Raw genomic sequence first — 20033 nt, 5'->3', positions numbered from 1 at the left:
TATGTATACATATTTTATATAAGTAAGAACCTATTATTATCTTGTTTGTTTTATATTCACAATGGAATATATTTATATTTTCTTAACACTTAATATTTTTTGATGAAATTTAGTAATATTATATCTAAAACAAAATTTAACTTCTATGCTATATATATTATACAGCAAATAATATAATAAAATTAATATAAATGTAAAATTTCAGAAAATAACAATTAATTTCTATACACTAAAATTAAATATTTTTCTTATTTTAGAATAAATATATCTTAAAATAACAGTTTAAATAAGGAATTTTTTTGTAAATTATAATCTCTATAAATTAATAAAATTTCAAAGTCCCAACATTATTAATTTATACAGGTTCTACTATATATCCAAAATTTATCAATCTATATATATATATATATATATATTTGGAACATTTCACGTATCTAATTTATGGAACAGACTTCATAGCAGGGACGGATCCACTTGAAGAGGTGTGGGGTCACCTGACACCACAAAAACAAGATAAAAATCTGTTTTGTATAGGAAAACATTAAACAACATGTACCAGAGTTGGTAAAATAAGGTGCTTAACCCTACACAACCCGAGTTTGATATCCAGAAAAGACATCTTTATTCGTTTTTGACACCAGACAAAATTACTCCCGGGTCCGCCACTGCTTCATTGGGGATATGAGATCCAAGATAATTACTCCTGTAATGTATACAAAATCAGTGGAAATAAAAAAAAATACCTTCCTTATTTTATGTAGTGTGAATGGCCAAAAAATGAACAGTTGTAAACCAAACAGGTATATTTATGTTTGTGTATTCTATTATGGATCTAATCGTCAAAAAGCTCAAAACATTAGTATAATATTGACTAATTTTAGGAAAATTACCAAAAATATCACATTCATAATACCATTTTTCAAGTGTACACTAACCACTTTTATCTTCACTTTTAATAAAAGGTAAAAGATTTTTATAACCATATGATTAACTAATCTAGACTTATGGTTTAGAGTTGAAAGGTGATGTAGGATTTTTGAAATGTGAAATTTAAGATTCTAATAAATACTTAAAAAATTCAAAAAAATAGTTTTAAAAATAATTTTCGATTTTCAAAAAAAATTTTGAATTTTTTTTATATAAATAGTTCGAATTTTTAAAAATATAATTTGAAAACATAAAAAATTATTTTTTCTTGTTTTTTTTTAATTTATTATTATTATTATTTTTTAATAATTATTTATTATATATATAGAAAACAAGGTATAAGAGTCTTTAGTCACTTAATGAAGAAATTATTTTTAAAAATATCTTTTTTAATGGGGGTAAATAAGAATAATAATACAAAAACGTGGTAAACATTAAAATTTCTCCTAATTTTATCAAAAAAGTAGTATATAATAATTGTTTTGTAATATTTTATGACTTGATTATATTATTTTAATGGCACAGCTCTCACAGCTGGACTCTCTTTCTCTCACACGCATTTAGTGTTCGGTTTACGGTTGAAGCAGCGATGGTTACACTTCTCCCTCTCGGTGGCTTCTTCGTACACTCTTATCATTTTGTCCATTTTCTTTTCACTTTGTCCTTTTTTCTCACTTTTGGTTTACATGTTTATATTTTAAGTGATTTCCTTTTTTTTTTTTTTTTTTTTTTTTTTTTGAACACCTTTTAAGTGATTTCCAAACCACAAAGCATTCATGCCACGTTGGGTACGATACTGGTACTGTACAAATGTTACTGGGCTTAGATAGGGTTTAAACTTCATATAAATGCCATGGGTAAAACATTAATCAAATCCAAAAGTTGGTCAAAACATATATGTAAGCTATAGTGCCAGGCTTGCTATTTAATGCATTGACAAGAAAAATCATCCAGTGTTTACTTTCTTGTACATAGTTGTTAATTTCCATGTTAATGTTTTCGCATCTAGATGGAAGTTAATTTTAGCAAATAATCAATGCGTAGAACAGTTATTCACCCGAAAATTGTGTTCAGAATTATAGTATTAATTATTAAATAAGTTTTAGTCTAGTGCAAAAACTCGCTAGTACTGAATCCCTAAACCCTAAACAAGTTTTAGCAGTACTGCTAGTGCTAATTGCTAAGTGAGATTTGCAATATTTTCAACCTCGACTCGCATGTTGAATAGGCCAAGCTAATCATTTTATGAATCAACACTGTCTAACCAGTTGAATCAGATATACTGATTTTATGTTTCAAAATTATACAATTAATTACCATAAAATATATAACTATTTCCCTTCAAAACTTAAAAGTATTTATGATTAACTAATATATAGGTGCTAATAACTATAAATAATACTACTAATATGGAAAAATATGACCTAGTCATATACCCTGGCTAGTTTTGACTTTTGAGTATAGAACTATTCAATTTAGCTTCCAAAATTTTGGTGGTTAACTATCATATTATTTTTTTGTTTTAAAAAATATGTTTTAGAGTTTTCACACATATTAATAAACTATTTTAGATTTTGATTAAAGATACATTATTTTTTGGTGATTAACTATTTATCACAATTTTTATTCAGTTAAACTTCAATAAACACAATTAATTTATTCAAGGTTTACAATATATTACCTAATAAAAATGCATTACAAAGGTAAAAATATTTTTTGAAATAATATTTATTCTAAAATATAGATTATTTTATAACGATAAGAATATAAATGATTTCTATTCTAAATAGGTTAAAATAGATTATTTAATCTTTAATCAATAATTATTTATATTTTATGATAGACCTGCATATAGTTCAAAACAACAAAATTCGCACATAGTACTAGCATTTAATATTTTATAAAATTTTCATTAAAATTTTGAATAAAATTAATTGCTATTCATTGATGATTCATTGTGTATATAGCCAAACAATTAATTTTAAAGTATAAAAACTACAAATAAAATTCTAAAAGGGTCATTATGTAGTGGTCAGTAGTCATTTATACTACATACATAATTTATTATGTATATATGAAGTTGTTGAAATAAGTCCCTTCAACATACATACGCACAACGGGCACATGTGTTCGACTTCTTATAGGATAGGCAGGAAGGTGGAATCTCGAAAGAACAGATTTGAAAGGGCTTAGATTCATTTAACTTAGGTTTAAGCTATTATTTAAAACCCGAAAGGAGTAGAAACCCCAGAATATAGGAGACTTTCTTTTGGTAAAATTGGAAATATGGGTGAAAGCAATAAAAGACCCGGAGCATATAGTGGATCTTCATTTTTTGGTAGTCAAAAATATTTTGGACGCTGTGTCTGTTATTAAACTTTTGATGCTGTGTCTGTGTCTACAGCCTGTGGAGAGAGAGGAACGTCCGTATCTTTAAGAATGTTTCCTCTACCGCAGCGGCGATCGCCAAGTATGTTGATCGTTCTATGAGGGATCGTCTCTTGTCCTTAGCCCCTCCAGCTGATGGCCACGACACGCTCCTCCTGCTCTACCTTTCCATCAGACGTCTCTTTCCACTTTAGTGTCGCTTTCTCTTATTTTGATTGTTGTTGTTTAGTCTGTTTCCTTTGTCTTTCTTTTCTGCTTCTCTGTTCTTCTCTTGTAATAAGTTGTTTAACAACAACAGTATATCCTTCTTTCAGAAAATGGTAAGCTTAACATTTTACCAAAAAAAAAAAAAATATTTTGGACGGCTCTCATATCACAAGATTCACAACAAAACTCAAGTTGACTGTGAAAAGAAAACCCACTTGAAATGTATATCAATTACCAGAAAATGGAAAACACTTTTCAAAATTTGTTTCAGTTTTCAATCAATATTATTCATATAAGTATTTGTCAACACATGTATAAAAGATATATCATCTTACAAACCGGGAAATAATAAGAAAGATATAAGTTGTTAAGTAAACAAATTTGTCATACTTGAAAAACTTGTATGGTACTATATATGTATTGATTTTAGTGTTCTATAATGTTGCTGTAAGCCTTTTTGTTGAGAAAATGTTTTTTTTTTCTTACAGTGGTGCAAGTTTTTCAAAGGTATCAATATTGCATGCTGAGCTATCCGGTGCACAAGTATCCCGAATTATCTTATGCGTGCATGGTCTAAGTTTACGCGCTGAGCCATAGGTCTCTCTATCCACTGTCACCATGGTCATGTATCTTGGGATGAGTTACGTTAGGAACTTAGGATACTTAGATGCATTCCAAATTTTCTATTTATATATTCAAGCAAAATTGCAGATGGGCTCGACGGATTTGTTATAATCAGTGGCAGATCTAGGAGAGTTTATAGATGGGGGCACCATCATAGAATTTGAACTAGTTGGGGGCACTAGCATAGGATTTGAATGAGTTATAAACCATTATCGGGAATGTCATTTCATATTTCATACCCAACATATTGCAATATGTTCAATTCATAACCGACTTATATGGCCGTGCTAAAACACACATGAACTTTCAAAAAATTCAAATAACATACTTGATGTTTATTTTCTTAGCTAAATCATACCACAATCACCACATGAGCTGTCACATAATTTAATTTGCTGATTTGGAGCTGACGAAGATGCCACATGCACATTTTTTTTAAGTCGTTTTATAAAAATATTTTTTTAGAAAATGTAAAATTTTATAAAATTTTATTATTTAGTGAAATTAACAAAAATAATTAAATAATTAAATTTTAATCTTATATAAGAGATAGATTTGTAAATGTTTCGATCATATCAAAATACCGTCCTTATAAGAGTTATATATGTGTTGTAATTATTCAAATTAAATGCTAGTATTGCAGTCGTGTTACTCTCGATTAATTATGGTTGTGTTTATTTAAAAAATTATGATATGTTAATCTAAATTCTTTAAATGTAAATAACATATTCATAATTAACTATGGTTGTGTTTATTTAAAATATTTATGATATGTTAGTTTTACTAAATGATATATAAAAATTTATAAATTTTACATTTTCTAAAATTTTTTTTTATAAAATGATTATTTTGCTTTTTAAAAAAACTGAACAAGTGGCATCTTCGTCGGCAAAATTAGTTGACGTACCATCTAGCTCAGCAAAATTAGATGATGTGTCAGCTGATTAGCTGAGGTATGATTTGACCAAAAAATAAACATTACGTATTTTATTTGAAATTTTTGGAAGTTCAGGTATGTTTTAACACGACCATATAAGTCGGGTTGAATTGAACATATCGCGATATGTTGGGTATGAAATGACCGTTTTCCTAACCACAATCAGAAGATTCGTTAAGAAAATAAAAAATAAACCGGGGGCACGTGACCCCGTTGCTACCATACTTCCACCATTGGTGGTAATCAATACTTTATGTAGTTAGAGCATCTCCAAAAAGACTCTATATTTTAGAGTTTGCAAAACTCTATATTTTAGAATTTGCAAAACTCTATATTTGAAGTTTCAAAGTGTTCTTCTCCAAAAGCAAAACTTCAAATTTAACTTCAAAAATATTTATAATTTACACTATGATCCTCATAATTGTCAAAAATAATATAAATCCATAAAACTTTTATAATTAACTACCACATATATAAAAATATTACAGTAATATAAATTGATAAATTCTTACACTAAAATATAAAATTATAAATAGAAATACATAATTAAATATTAAAATACAAGTAAAATATCACATATTCTGTAAAATTATTTCTGTAATGCTTCATCTTCGGTTACACAAAATTTGCTTGGACAATATTTTAGAGGTTCCGAATAAAATTTACTAGACTATTAGTGTTGTTGTAATATTTAAATTTCTGCAATAATTATGTCTTCATGTATCTTTATTTAAAAATTTTTATTAAGTTTATTTTGTAATATTCTTATTGTCCAATTCTAGTTTAAAAATATATAAATTTTAATTTAATTTTAAGTGTAAAATTTTAATTTATAAAAATAAATTGAAATATTTATGATATACAAAAGTTATAAGATTAAAATAATAAATAAGAAAATAATTAAGAATCATAAATATGATGTGTAATTAATTATAAAGATCAAAATGAAAATAAAAAGATGAAACTTCAAATTTAGAGTTTTGAATATTGAAACTTCAAATATGAAATTTCACTCCTTAAAACTTTAAAACTTTAAATATGAAGTTTTAAAATTTTTTTTTGAAAAGCAAAAAAACTATATATCTGAAGTTATAGAATTTCTTTCGGAGATGCTCCTGGTCCGTTCAGTTTTTAATTTGTACGACTTTTATTTAGTAGGTTAGGAATTTACACGTCAGATCATATACTATAAATGTTTTTGTAACCTCCAGTATCTTTTTATTTTTTTAAAAAGTGGTCATCAAATCATTCTGAAAAGAAAAACATATCCACAAAACGTTTCTTTTCCTCGATTATATATTATATACATTACATTTATTAGTCGGCTCGAATCGTTTACAAAATCACCCAACATCCATATTCTGATCATCTGATGTACATTAGCCGTTAGCCTACAAGAGTTAAGAAGACCCTTTATCTTTTTTTTTTTTTGAAACACTGAAGACCCTTTATCTATTCCACTTGGTTTATTGTTTATACTGTTTAGACGACGAACCAAAATATAGTCGTTTGTCAACTATTTTCAGGATAGCTGCTAATTGTTGTTTTACGTCAGTAAATTCTTTTTAAATTTGAAATAGCAGTGTAATGTAACAGCGACAACTAACGTCAATGATATTTCTTCTATATGTACTACTAATTATCTGTCCCAAAACTTCTAAAATTGATCAAATACTTACGAGTCAGATAGATTACAACGAAACATGTAATTTGATCAAAGTGTTGACGGTTTATTGGCAGTACAAGAAGTTTATTTTCTTGTGTGTTTGGATTATAACCTCCTTTGATATGAAAGATTTTTCTAAAATCAAAATCTACAAATGTTATAGGGATAATGATATATAGTTAACGATAAGGACATATATTATACTTGTAATTATCTAGTTAGTCGTCCTTTCCTTATCTAACTAGGAAGTTCTCTTGTATATATACTTTACATCGTATGTCAATAATACACACAATTCATATTCATTATATGGTATCAGAGCAAAATCGATCTTTTACCTAATACTTTCTTTTCCTACTTTCACAAATTTTCTGTTCGTGATTAACAAAATTCAATCATGACTACTACTAGTTCTGAGGTTTCTACTACTACTGGAGCGCTTATGTCTTCTACTACGGGTTCTAGTGTTTCTACTCCTACGGGTCTCATGACGTCTTCTACTTCTGAAACGCCTTACTCACTACATCACTCCGATAATCCAGGTTCTTTAATCACACCGGTGATTCTCAAAGGAGACAACTATTCTGAATGGGCAACCGAGTTTTGGAATTCTCTCCAAGCCAAACAAAAGATCGGTTTCATTGATGGTTCTATTCCAAAACCATTGACGAATCCTGATCTTGCTCGGTGGACTTCAGCTAATTCTATGATCGTTGGTTGGATACGAACTTCGATCGACCCTACGGTGCGTTCTACTGTCAGTCATGTACCTGATGCGTTTCTACTTTGGGAGTCTCTTAAGCTACGTTTCTCTGTTACTAACGGGGTTCGTAAGCATCTTATACAAGACGATATCACAAATTGCAAACAAAACGGAGATACAGTCTTGAAATATTATGGTCGTCTGTCTAAATTATGGGAGGAATTACAAAACTTCCAAGTTACTCAGCCATGTACTTGTGCTGCGTCTACTGCTATTGCAAAGGAGAAAGAAGAAGCCAAAGTTCATAAGTTTCTATTTGGACTTGATGCTTCTCGGTTCAGCTCAATCCACTCTCAAATCATCGATGAAGATCCCCTCCCTGATCTTAACTCTGTTTAGTCTCGGGTCATACGAGCTGAACAGACCATTCTTACTACTCGTTCATCTGAGTTAAAACAAGACGTTCTCGGTTTTTCTGTCAAAACAGAGTCCTCTTCTCCAAATACACTTGTTCTACCTGCTGGTGCAACTTCAAACCGGAATCGTGATCCAAACCGGTTCTGTACTCACTGCAATCGCAAAGGCCATGAGTCTTCTGAATGCTTCCTCCTACATGGATATCCCGACTGGTATAATGAACAACAACCACGTTCCACACAGTCATCTAGTCAGCGAGGTTGTGGTGGACGTTCTAACAACACAGGACGTGGTCGTGGTCGCTCTAATTCTTCACGTCCTACAACGAACACTTTCTCGGGCAACGCTATTGCTTCTTCGGATCAGATAGCTTCACTCATCTCACTCCTACAAAATCAGCAATCTCAGCTATCAACTGTAACTATGTCTGGTAAAACAAAATTGTCAGATGTTATTATAGTTACAGGCGCTTCTCATCATATGACCGGTGATATACAGTTGTTACATGACATTCGGGATATACTTCCGTCATCAGTCAAGTTCCCGAATGGTCGTGCCTCTCGTGCTACTCAGTCGGGAACATTACGACTTAGCTCCGACTATTCGTTATTTGATGTTCTATATGTTCCTGATTTCGATTGCACACTGATCTCAGTTTCTAAACTCCTCAGACAAACGAGTTGTATTGCTATCTTTACGGATACTTTATGTGTTTTGCAGGACCGTTTTACGAGGACCCTGATTGGAGCAGGTGAGGAACGAGAGGGTGTGTATTACTTTACGGGTGTTACAGTCGCTCGTGCTCATCGAACTGGTGCAGAGAAATCATCTTCTTCAGTCCTTTGACATCGAAGACTTGGACATCCTTCCTACAAAGTGTTATCTACTTTACCAGCTTTAGATAGTTTTCAATTTGATTTTGAACACACAAGTCCGTGTGATATTTGTTTTCGTGCCAAGCAAACTCGTGACAGTTTTAATAAAGCATCTGAACCTTTTGCACTTATTCACTGTGATGTATGGGGTCCTTATCGCACACCTGCTTCTTGTGGTGTTGTGTACTTCTTAACTATTGTTGACGATTGTTCAAGAGCATTATGGATTCATCTGATGCTTGAGAAATCTCAGGTCTCTGGTTTGATACAAAACTTTTGTGCTATGAGTGTTCGTCAGTTTGAAAAATCAGTCAAAGTCGTTCGAACTGACAATGGTACTGAGTTCATGACTCTTAAGGCTTACTTTCGTACACAAGGCATTCAGCTTCACACGTCTTGTGTAGATACGCCTCAGCAGAATGGTCGTGTCGAGAAAAAGCATCGCCATATCTTAAATGTCGCACAAGCATGCCTCTTTCAAGATCATCTTCCTGTTAGTTTTTGGGGTCAAAGTGTTCTCACTGCAGCTAATTTAATCGATAGAACACCAACTCGGTTACTGCAGGGTCGATCATCTTATGAGTTTCTTTACGGTACGCCCCCACGTTATGATTCTCTACGCGTATTCGGTTGCTTGTGCTATGCACATAACCGGTCTCGAACAAAGGACAAATTCGGTTCTCGCAGCCGCCGTTGTATCTTTGTCGGATATCCTTATGGGAAGAAGGCTTGGAACGTTTATGACTTAGAAACAAACGAGTTCTTGACAAGTCATGACGTTACCTTTGTTGAAACAGAGTTCCCTGGTTTTGATGATCAGGAACATGTGTCGCCTCCTCCACCAGTTCAAGAAGCTGTGGTGTTTGATGATTGGCTTCTTCCGTCACCTTCACCTACCACACCCATAATCCCTACGACTACTACAGCCACAGACGCTCCGGCGTCTCTACCACCTCCTTCCCAACCTTCTCCATCTCCGGAACCAGTTCAACAGAACAATATAAACTCTGCCTCTCTACCTGTTGATTCAGCTACACCTTCTCCTGCACCTTCTCCTAACCCTTCTCCTACTCCTACCGCGTCTCCTACGGCACCGACCTCACCTACTGCACAGGAACAGTCCTCTCTATCTCCTCCTGAGGTTCACTCTCCGGGACTTCCTGAAATACTTGGTCGAGGTCAACGTCAACGTAAACCCTCTGTTCTCCTGAAGAACTACGTTACTAATGCTGTCTACGCTGTTAATACACACTCTTCTCTTCCTGCACCTGTCTCCAGTGATGGTCTTAGTACTACGTGTCCAGGTAACACTCCTTACCCTATCTCCGATTATCTTTCTGATGAGACTTTCTCGGCTAGCCATAAGGCTTTTGTTGCAGCTGTCACTCTGTCTGTCGAACCATGATCCTACAAAGAAGCGGTACAAGATGAAATCTGGCGTAACTCAATGACTGATGAACATGCTGCTCACATTCAAAACGGCACATGGGATGTTACAACTCTTCCTCCTGGCAAGAAATGCATTAACTGCATGTGGATTTACAAGATCAAATATCATGCCAATGGAACCATATCTCGGCATAAATCTCGCCTGGTTGCTTGCGGTAACAAACAAAAAGAGGGTCTCGATTATTAGGAAACCTTTGCTCCAGTGGCCAAGCCCTCTACAGTCCGTATTCTTCTTCAAATTGATGCTGCCAAAAAGTGGGAAGTCCATCAAATGGACGTTCATAATGCCTTTCTTCATGGTGATCTAAAGGAAGAAGTTTATATGCGACTACCTCCAGGGTTCCAAGGTTCTGATCCTACTAAAGTGGGTCGGTTACGGAAATCTATCTATGGCCTTAAGCAACCTCCTAGGTGCTGGTTTTCTAAACTCAGCGACGCCTTACTCTCCTACGGCTTTGTGCAGAGTCAATCTGATTACTCCCACTTCTCTTTTATTCGAGGAAAGATTAATTTGCACATTCTCGTTTATGTTGACGATTTCGTCATAGCCTGCAATGATATATCTACTCTACATAAATTCAAGAATTATCTTGGACAATGCTTCCACATGAAGGATCTTGGGAAGCTGAAATATTTTTTGGGTGTCGAAATAGCTCGGAGCAGTGAGGGGATCTTCCTCTCTCAACGCAAATATGCACTTGATATCGTTATAGAGACTGGTCTTCTTGGCTGTAAGCCCTCTTTTACTCCAATGGAACTCAATCACAAACTTACAAAACCAGTCGCCTCCCCTGTTTCGGATGTCGAAGCCTATCGTCGCTTAGTTGGTAGACTGATCTATCTCACTTTTACCCATCCGGAGTTGTGCTACTGTGTTCATATACTGTCTCAGTTCATGCATAAACCAATGCAAGATCACTGGGACGCCGCGTTGCGTGTTGTCCGTTACCTTAAGGGTTCTCTCTCGCAAGGTGTACTTCTGCGTGCTGATTCTGACTTACGTATCACAGCCTATTGTGATGCTGATTGGGGATCTTGTGCTCTTTCTCGAAGGTCTCTAAGTGCATATGTAGTACTACTGGGTAATTCTCCGGTCACCTGGAAGACCAAGAAACAGAAAGTCGTATCAGCCTCCTCCGCTGAAGCGGAATATCGTTCCATGGCGTATGCGTTACGAGAACTCAAATGGGTCAAGCCAGTTCTGGAATCGTTTGGAGTTCAACACAAGGAACCTATGCGTTTGTTCTGCGACAGTAAATCTGCTATCTACATTGCCGCGAATCCTGTGTTTCATGAATGTACAAAACATATGGAACGTGATTGTCATCAGGTGCGTGATGCTGTTAAAGCTAAGCTGATTACAACTGAGCACATTACCACTAAGGAGCAGCCAGCAGATGTTCTTACGAAAGCTCTTCCTACTCCTACATTTCTTTACTTGCTCTCCAAGTTAGGCGTTCAAGACATCTCCCGCCAACTTGAGGGGGGTATAGGGATAATGATATATAGTTAACGATAAGGATATATATTATACTTGTAATTATCTAGTGAGTCCTTTCCTTATCTAACTAGGAAGTTCTCTTGTATATATACTTTACATCGTATGTCAATAATACACACAATTCATATTCATTATAAATGCTGACTCGGAATCCAATAGAGATTATAGATTTAACATCTAAATTAAAACTTTCAGTATTAAAAACGTAATTTCCCAAGTTTTTATACTATTAGTTGGTTATTGTTTTAATACGGCAATCATTTTTTCTGTTGTTGTCAACAGTCGTTTCCGTTTAAATCTGAAAGAAACAAACATCGTTATGTAATATCAATGATTAGAGTCGACTATTCTTATCATTTAGATTACTACTTGATATATCAGCTTTGATGACATTGCTACAATGCTACCACGCAAAATATGAGTATATATGGGCTTGTGTTTCTCCTAAATATGTTTACATTTAGATGCACTTACCGGCAATTTCAGTACAAGTCCATCATTATGCCAATGGATTAGTGTTAATTATTCTTATCCTTTATGTTAGTAATTGATATCAATATTGATAAGATTGAAATCACATGTAAGAGGAGTATTTATGGGTTAGTTCCCTCGTAAATGTGTAATTGACGTTTAACGACATCTGCACCAGTCTATCTTTCATTCGTAAATTGATATTAACAGATTGTGATTTCATATTAAGAGAGATAAGCAATAGTATCATAGTTCTCTGGTGACATATAGCGTCATATGATAAACATTTTGACCCCACACACTTTGAATTTATAACCTGTTTCGGATTGGTACGAAAAGTATGGTACCTCTCCATTCTTATTTACTTTTTTTTTTGTTCCTTGTCAAAATTCGTTTTTTTTTTCTTTTAATCATTTACAAATATATTTCAATAAATTATTGATTAAGCGGTTATATCAATGTTTAAATTATTCTGAAAATATGGAGGATGTTATGCTAAGTAAGTGAAGTCTTTTTGTCGTCCAATATTAATGTACTCTTTGAAATAGAATCTTATTTTTATTTACTATTAAAATTGTCATTTAAATTTTGGACTGTTGTGAAGGAGAAATGCTCTCAGGCACGAGCTACGAGGTTTTGACTTTGGTTTAGCATCATTAACCGAGAGACAATGACAACTCTTTCCCTTTCCGGAAATGGCAAGTCCCCCATCAGGCTCCACTCCAAGCTCACAAGCATACCCTAATCTTTTACCTGAAGTAGCATCCTCCAAGAGAAGTGTAGAATTCATCTTTGAAGTTTCTTCTTTCGCTTTGGAGATTTACTTGGGTTCCTACTAAGATCTACGGTAGTTTGTCACCAACTAACACCTCTCCAACGGTAACCACGTTACACCTCCCACATCAACCAAGTACCAGTGTCGACGTTTACTCCACTTACTTGCTCTGCACTCTAGTAAACCTCTCCTCCCCTCACCATCTTGAAATGGCTCATCAACAACGACTCACCGCTGCTGAGAAAGGAAAAGGCATCATCCAAGATGAACCGGAAGGCCCGCGAAAACGTATCAGAGCTCCGGAGTTTGACTACTCAGATCTGGTGAAGGATAATGAAAAAACGCTCATATGAAGAGTTTTGAACCCCAAAGAACAAAAGATCTGGCAACTCATCCTAGAACTCCCAAAGAAATGGTCCCTGCGAGGTAAAGTGGTCGGATCTGACTTAGGTTTTGATTGCTTCCAATTCCGTTTCGATTCAGAGGAGGACCTACACAGTGTACTACTCAACAGACCATACCAATTCAACAATTGGATGGTTGTGCTACAGAGATGGGAGCCAATCATCTCTCGTACCTTCCCGTCACATATTCCTTTCTGGATTACTCTCAAAGGCTTGCCTCTTCACTTCTGGCATGAATCAATGATATACAACATAGGGCATGAGCTGGGAACTCTCGAAGACTACAAAATAACAAAGACCTCTGCTAGAATCCGTATATCACTAGATGCGCTGAAACCGTTCTCAAAAGACTCCTTCATAGACTTCCCCTCTGGTGAGGAAATACCAATAACCTTTGAGTACGAAAACATGGCGAACCACTGCTCTATCTGTAATATGCTGACCCACTCCTCGCGAAATTGCGATAGAAGACAAAAATACACGGCATCTATCCCTAACGCTACCTCTGAATCAAAGATCAAGAATAGAGAGTCCCGAGATCCGGTGAGTCGACGCTACTCCTCACAAACTCGTAGATCTCCTCCTCCCCGAAGGGCCCTATCACCGTCAAGTAGGAATCCAAACCATAGTGATGCAGCTTTCAACCAGAAAGTTGACAGACATGGTAGACCCTATGGATAGAGAGTGACCTTGAAGACCTCCATGGTTCCACCCCTCAAGAACAAGATTACTCCAACAACCTCCAGACTATCGATAGGAGGTCATCAGGAACAAAGACCACACGGAGAATCTTTCTATGAGAAAGCCCGAGGCACCAACTTGCAATGGAGAGCACGTGAACGTCCACAATCTCAGCCAAAAACTCCACAGGGGAACACAAGATCTCCACCTGCCTCTGAGGCTCCCCTGAGTAGAAACCTCTACAACTATGACTTCCCTCCACGCCCTACTATCCCCACCACAGAGGAAGTACTTGCTGAACTGCAAGACGTCACAATCCAGTACATTAACTGTGCTGATCCTACTGAGAGCGCAGCTAGGAGACTTAGAGTCACCCAAGGAGAACAACAAAATCTCATGGCAAACACAGTTGCAGGAATAATAGAGGCTGCAACGGCTACAGCAAACTTCATTGCGGGAGCACCCCAAAACACTGCAGGACCCACCATCATCCTCCCTGATCCCAGAGCAGTAACCCAAGACACAGTCCTTGTAGACTCAAGCTGTAGTCACCCAGTGGCCTCTGCTCCTAGCAAACGACGTGGGAGACCCCCTGGAACAAAGAAAATGGCAGCTAGTCCAAAGAATCTCCTAGGAGCAAGTTCTAGGAAACACAATTTTGCAAGGATTCAAAGCTCATTAGCTAAAAACTGTGATGTTGCCTCCTCCTCTCTCCCACCACCGCCGAGATCAAGAAAGGATGAAGACCCTAAGGATACTGGTCGAAAGTCGGGTTTTCACAACCCCGCAAGTCCTCTTCCTTAGCTGTTATTAGTTGGAACTGTTGTGGGTTGGGAAACCCCAAAACATTCCAGCAAACAAAGGAGCTCTCCAGAAGCCACTCCCCTGACATTTTTTTCCTTATGGAGACAAAGAATCAAGATGGCTTCATCCTAAAAGAGCTCGATGATTTGAAATTTGATCATCACTTCTTAGTTTCCCCGCATGGACATGGTGGTGGTGGGCTAGCCCTACTCTGGAACAAATATGTAGACATCCAGATATTAGCCTCAAACCACAATTATGTTGACTCAAAAATCTCCTTCAAAGGATCATCATTCTACTGCACCTTTGTGTATGGAGCCCCAGAGGTAGCAAACCGCAAGGGAGTATGGAATGCATTATCAGATTTATCCACGTCTAGAACAGGGGCGTGGTTCCTCACTGGCGACTTCAACGAGATTATCAACAATGAGGAGAAATCAGGAGGCAAAATCAGAGCAGGAAGTACTTTCTGCTCTTTTTGCACCTTCCTAGCCCAGTGTGATCTGTTCGACCTCCAACATACAGGGAACTTCTTATCTTGGAGAGGTAACCGCAAGAATCATGTGGTCCACTGCAGGCTGGACAGAGCCATAGCGAACAGCGAGTGGTCTGACATATACCCAGCAACGAAAAGCCATTATCTCCTTTTTGAAGGTTCAGATCACAGGCCACTACTATCTATCTTTTATCCTACACGAGCAAAAGCACAAAAAATGTTTAGATATGATAGACGGCTCAGACACAACAATGAGATTACAAGCTTAATTAAAGAAACATGGGAAAAAGTCAGTAATCTCCAGGTTACAGACAGAATTGCTAGATGTAGGAAAGCAATTGTGCTTTGGAGTAGGAATCAATACCTCAATAGCCGACGAGAGATAGAGGAAGTAAGACTCGCCTTGGATGACGAACACTCCAAAACAACAGCAGAGGAGGCAGCGATCTCGACATTGAACCATAGGCTACTACATGCCTACCGCCTAGAGGAGGAGTACTGGAAACATCACAGTTTACAACTGTGGCTCACCTTAGGAGACAGAAACACTGGTTACTTCCATGCTGCTGCGCAAGGAAGAAGGGCCAGGAACCGTCTCTCTGTTATCCATAACTCTGAGGGGGCCATCTTCTATGAGGAAGACCAAATAGCGCACACAATCTCCAAATACTTCCAAGACATCTTCACCTCCTCAAACAGAGACTGCTCAAATACAGTGCATAAGGCTCTAAAGCCGAAAGTCTCAGCAGCCCAAAATGAGGAGCTCATAGCGCCCCCTACTGCGGAGGAAGTGAGAAGAGGTCTCTTCTCCATCCACCCAGATAAATCCCCGGGCCCAGACGGCTTCTCTGCAAGCTTCTTCCAATCAAACTGGGATGCTCTTGGACTTGCAATCATCAGAGAAATTCAGCTTTTCTTTGCTAACGGTGAATTGCCGTACACAGTAAACTCTACACATATCAGGCTGATCCCCAAGGTGACCAGTCCAACTCAGGTATCAGAATACAGACCGAAAGCCCTTTGTAATGTCTATTACAAGATAATATCGAAGATTCTATCGCTGCGCTTAAATTCTACACTACAATCTGTTATCTCTGAGAATCAGTCAGCATTTATACCTGGCCGCGCCATCTCTGATAACATACTGATCACCCACGAAACCCTCCATAATCTAAAGACCTCCCAGGCTGAGAAGCACTACTCCATGGCTGTGAAATCTGATATGAGTAAAGCATATGACAGATTAGAATGGAGCTTTGTTGAGAAAGTGTTATCTACTTTGGGTTTCGACGAAAAGTTTGATACCTGGATCATGCAGTGTATTACCACAGTGAGATACTCCTTCTTGAAAAATGACTCCGTTCTTGGAAGAGTCACACCGCAAAGAGGCATTAGGCAGGGTGACCCTATCTCTCTCTATATCTTCATCCTGTGCAGTGAAGTCTTGTCAGGTCTATGCTTAGAGGCTCAAAATAATGGAAATCTACCTGGTGCCAAGTTGCAACAAACAGTCCACGAATTAATCACCTACTTTTTGCCGATGACACCACGTTTTTTATCCGAGCAGACATCAGGAGTTGCGCCACTCTACTGAAGATTTTGAGAGAGTACGAAGACGCATCGGGGCAAATGATCAATCCAGAGAAGTCCTCCATCTCTTTCTCTGCTAAACTAGACATAACAACTCGTGAGAGAGTTAAACAAACATTGGGAATAAGTAAAGAAGGAGGTATAGGCAAGTACTTGGGGTTACCGGAACACTTCAGACGCAAGAAATGTGACCTCTTCACCTCTATTGTGGATAAGATCATCGTGAGAGCCGCGAGCTATGCAACAAAACAACTCTCGACAGCTGGCAAGATGACCATGATCAAAGCTGTTTTATCTTCCATTCCAACATTTGCTATGACCTGCTTCGAGCTTCCAGTTAGCATGTGTAAGCGTATCCAATCAGCTCTCACACGGTTTTGGTGGGATGTAAATGATGGAACAAGAAAAATGTGCTGGTTGGCGTGGGAAAAACTTACTTTGCCAAAAAGCATGGGTGGTCTCGGCTTCAAGGACATCCAAACCTTCACTGCCCTCTTAGCAAATATCCCCTGGAAAATGCTAACCAACCCAAACTGCCTCCTATCTCGGGTTCTTCTTAGCAAATATTGTCATAATGCCAATCTCCTCAAGGTCAAAGCAACTAAATCCTCCTCCCATGGCTGGACTGGTATATTGGCGGGCCGTGACCTCCTTATTAAGCACCTGGGGAAGGTTGTGGGAGATGGCACTGAAACAAAAGTTTGGTTTGATCCTTGGATCTCGACCACACAAGTTATGATCCCTTGCGGCCCTTTGAAAGAAGACTCAAGAGACCTATATGTCTCTGACCTCATCACACGCGGATCCTGTCAATGGAATAAGGAGGAAATTATGAAAGTGCTCCCAGACTTTGTCGATGATATACTATGCCTCAGGAGTAGTAAAACAGGGGTAAAAGATTCTTACATCTGGTATCCAACTACAAACGGGATCTACACCGCCAAATCAGGGTATGCCTCAGCCATTGCAGACCAGATGATCACTCCAGTGGAACTGTCGACACAAAGCGCCTTCAATTGGAAACGCTACATCTGGTATGTTCAGACATCTCAGAAGTTATAACTCTTCTTATGGAAAGCAATCAAAGGAGCACTCCCCACATGTGATAATCTAAGCAAAAGAGGGATGAGACGAAACTCAAATTGTATTCATTGCGGCCAAGTTGAGACAACATAACACCTCTTTCTCCACTGCAACTTCGCAAAACAGATTTGGGAACAAGCACCAATCACAACTGAATTCCTCCCAGACAACTACTCAACCTTCTCTGCGACAGTCGAGGGTTCAGCTAATTGGATAACACTACCTCCTTGTGGAATCACGGGGAACCTCTTCTCTTGGATCTGCTGGAACATCTGGACGGCGCGAAACCATAAGATCTTCGAATCGCGACAATCTCCTCCCCTAGCAGCGCTCACCAGAGCCTTGGCGGGAGCACAAGAATGGTCGCTGGCTCAGGCTTCAACTACTCCCACACAGAGAGACCACAAGCCAAGGACACCAGTCAAATCAGTGCCGCCGGGTACTATCATTTTCAACACCGATGCGGCTTGGAGAGTGGAGACACATCTAGCGGGGCTCGCCTGGATCTTCAACCCCTCAAGCACCCTCCCCGTCACCAGTGGATCGCAATTCCAGAGATCGGTCTCTTCAGCCCTTATGGCCGAAGGTTTAGCAATCAGGGAAGCACTTCTTCATGCTCAACATCTCGGAATCTCCAAAATCTGGATCAAAACAGATTCAGAATCGCTCGTCAGAGCTCTTAATTCGATTACCAAACCGAAGAATCTCTATGGGATTGTTTCGGATATCGAATCGCTATCTTCTCTATTTGATTTCTGCACTTTTTCTTTTACTCCTAGAAACAACAAAGGGCTTGCGGACTCTTTGGCAAAAGCCTGTCTCCAAAATTCTGTAACCTCCTGGGCCTGAGGCCTTTTTCCTTGTTTTATAATGAATTATCCAGTTGCTCAAAAAAAAAAATTTTGGACTGTTTCAAGTTTGGTAGTATATTACTTAATTTATAGACCATATTGAGTTAGTTACAATATTATTATATTAGACGCTACTATTACATTAAAACCGGACAACTTAAATTAAACCAACAATCCATTCTATCTAATCTATTAATTTAGGGTCATACTATTAATTAATATGACATATTTGATTATTTACATTAATAATAAACCAACTATAAATTTAAATTTAAAATTTTTAATTATAACAAAATCTGTTGAGAAAGAATCTAACAAAATCTTACTAAACTTTTAAATATTTTATAAAATAACACATTAATTAATTTTGTAATTAGTAGTATAATATTATTATAAATCAATGTTAGTTACAATTTTATTATAAAACAAGAAAGAAAAATTCTAGACTATTTTTTATAAATTTATAATTATATTATGTATTATATAAAATTAAATATGAAAAATTATATTAAATAGGAAAATTAAAAAAAAAATTCTTAAATTGTTTCATTTAAATAAATGACCACTCATCATTAAAATTGGTTAAAATTCGTAAACTATATTAATCTTTTTATACAAAAATAAATTTATTAACATTGGTCAAACTTTTATATCTAAATATATTATCTTTTCATTTATTTTGAAACTCTCTACAATATATTGTTAAAAAAAATGTTTATATACAAAAATATAATAACCTTTAGTTCATATACTATTTAAAAAATATGTTATTAGAAAACTATAGAGTTTTAATAAATCATTCAAAATATTATTAAAATATCAATTTTTAATTATAAATGTATTTTTAATTTTAATTATAATAAAATCTGTTGAGAAAAAATCAGAAAATATTACCCAAAATTCAATTTTGTTTAATAAAATAATTTATTAATGTAGTAATAAAAACAAATTCCAAAGTCAAAAATAGTTGTGTAATTTTACAAAGTTTTCTGGACAAAATATACAATTTTGAAAATAAATATTCAAACTCAAAATGATAATATTTCAAATTTTACAAAAGATAAAATCATAGATAATAAAGAATAACTTTTTGAAATGCACCACGAAAAAACAAACTATATATGGTGTAAAAATTAAAGTGATCTAAAATTTTGAAATCTTAATTAAAAAAAAAGAAAACTTAA

The 20033-nt window shown here is 36.2% G+C and overlaps 1 protein-coding gene across 1 annotated transcript; it reads left to right on the top strand.

The window, feature by feature from the left end:
• Nucleotides 1-13476: 13476 nt before the first annotated feature.
• Nucleotides 13477-14025, top strand: LOC106426003 (uncharacterized protein At4g02000-like). Its single transcript, XM_013866720.1, has one exon. The coding sequence runs from the start codon at nucleotides 13477-13479 to the stop codon at nucleotides 14023-14025; it is 549 nt and encodes a 182-aa protein (XP_013722174.1).
• Nucleotides 14026-20033: the final 6008 nt, after the last annotated feature.

This window comes from Brassica napus, chromosome C9, assembly GCF_020379485.1.
Source record: "Brassica napus cultivar Da-Ae chromosome C9, Da-Ae, whole genome shotgun sequence".
NCBI lineage: Eukaryota > Viridiplantae > Streptophyta > Magnoliopsida > Brassicales > Brassicaceae > Brassica > Brassica napus.
This window is presented reverse-complemented; position numbering and strand designations above follow the sequence as displayed.

What these genes read in the sequence shown, in the direction of transcription:
- LOC106426003 (XM_013866720.1), top strand. Translation starts at nt 13,477, where the DNA reads ATGGTTGTGCTACAGAGATGGGAGCCAATCATCTCTCGTACCTTCCCG.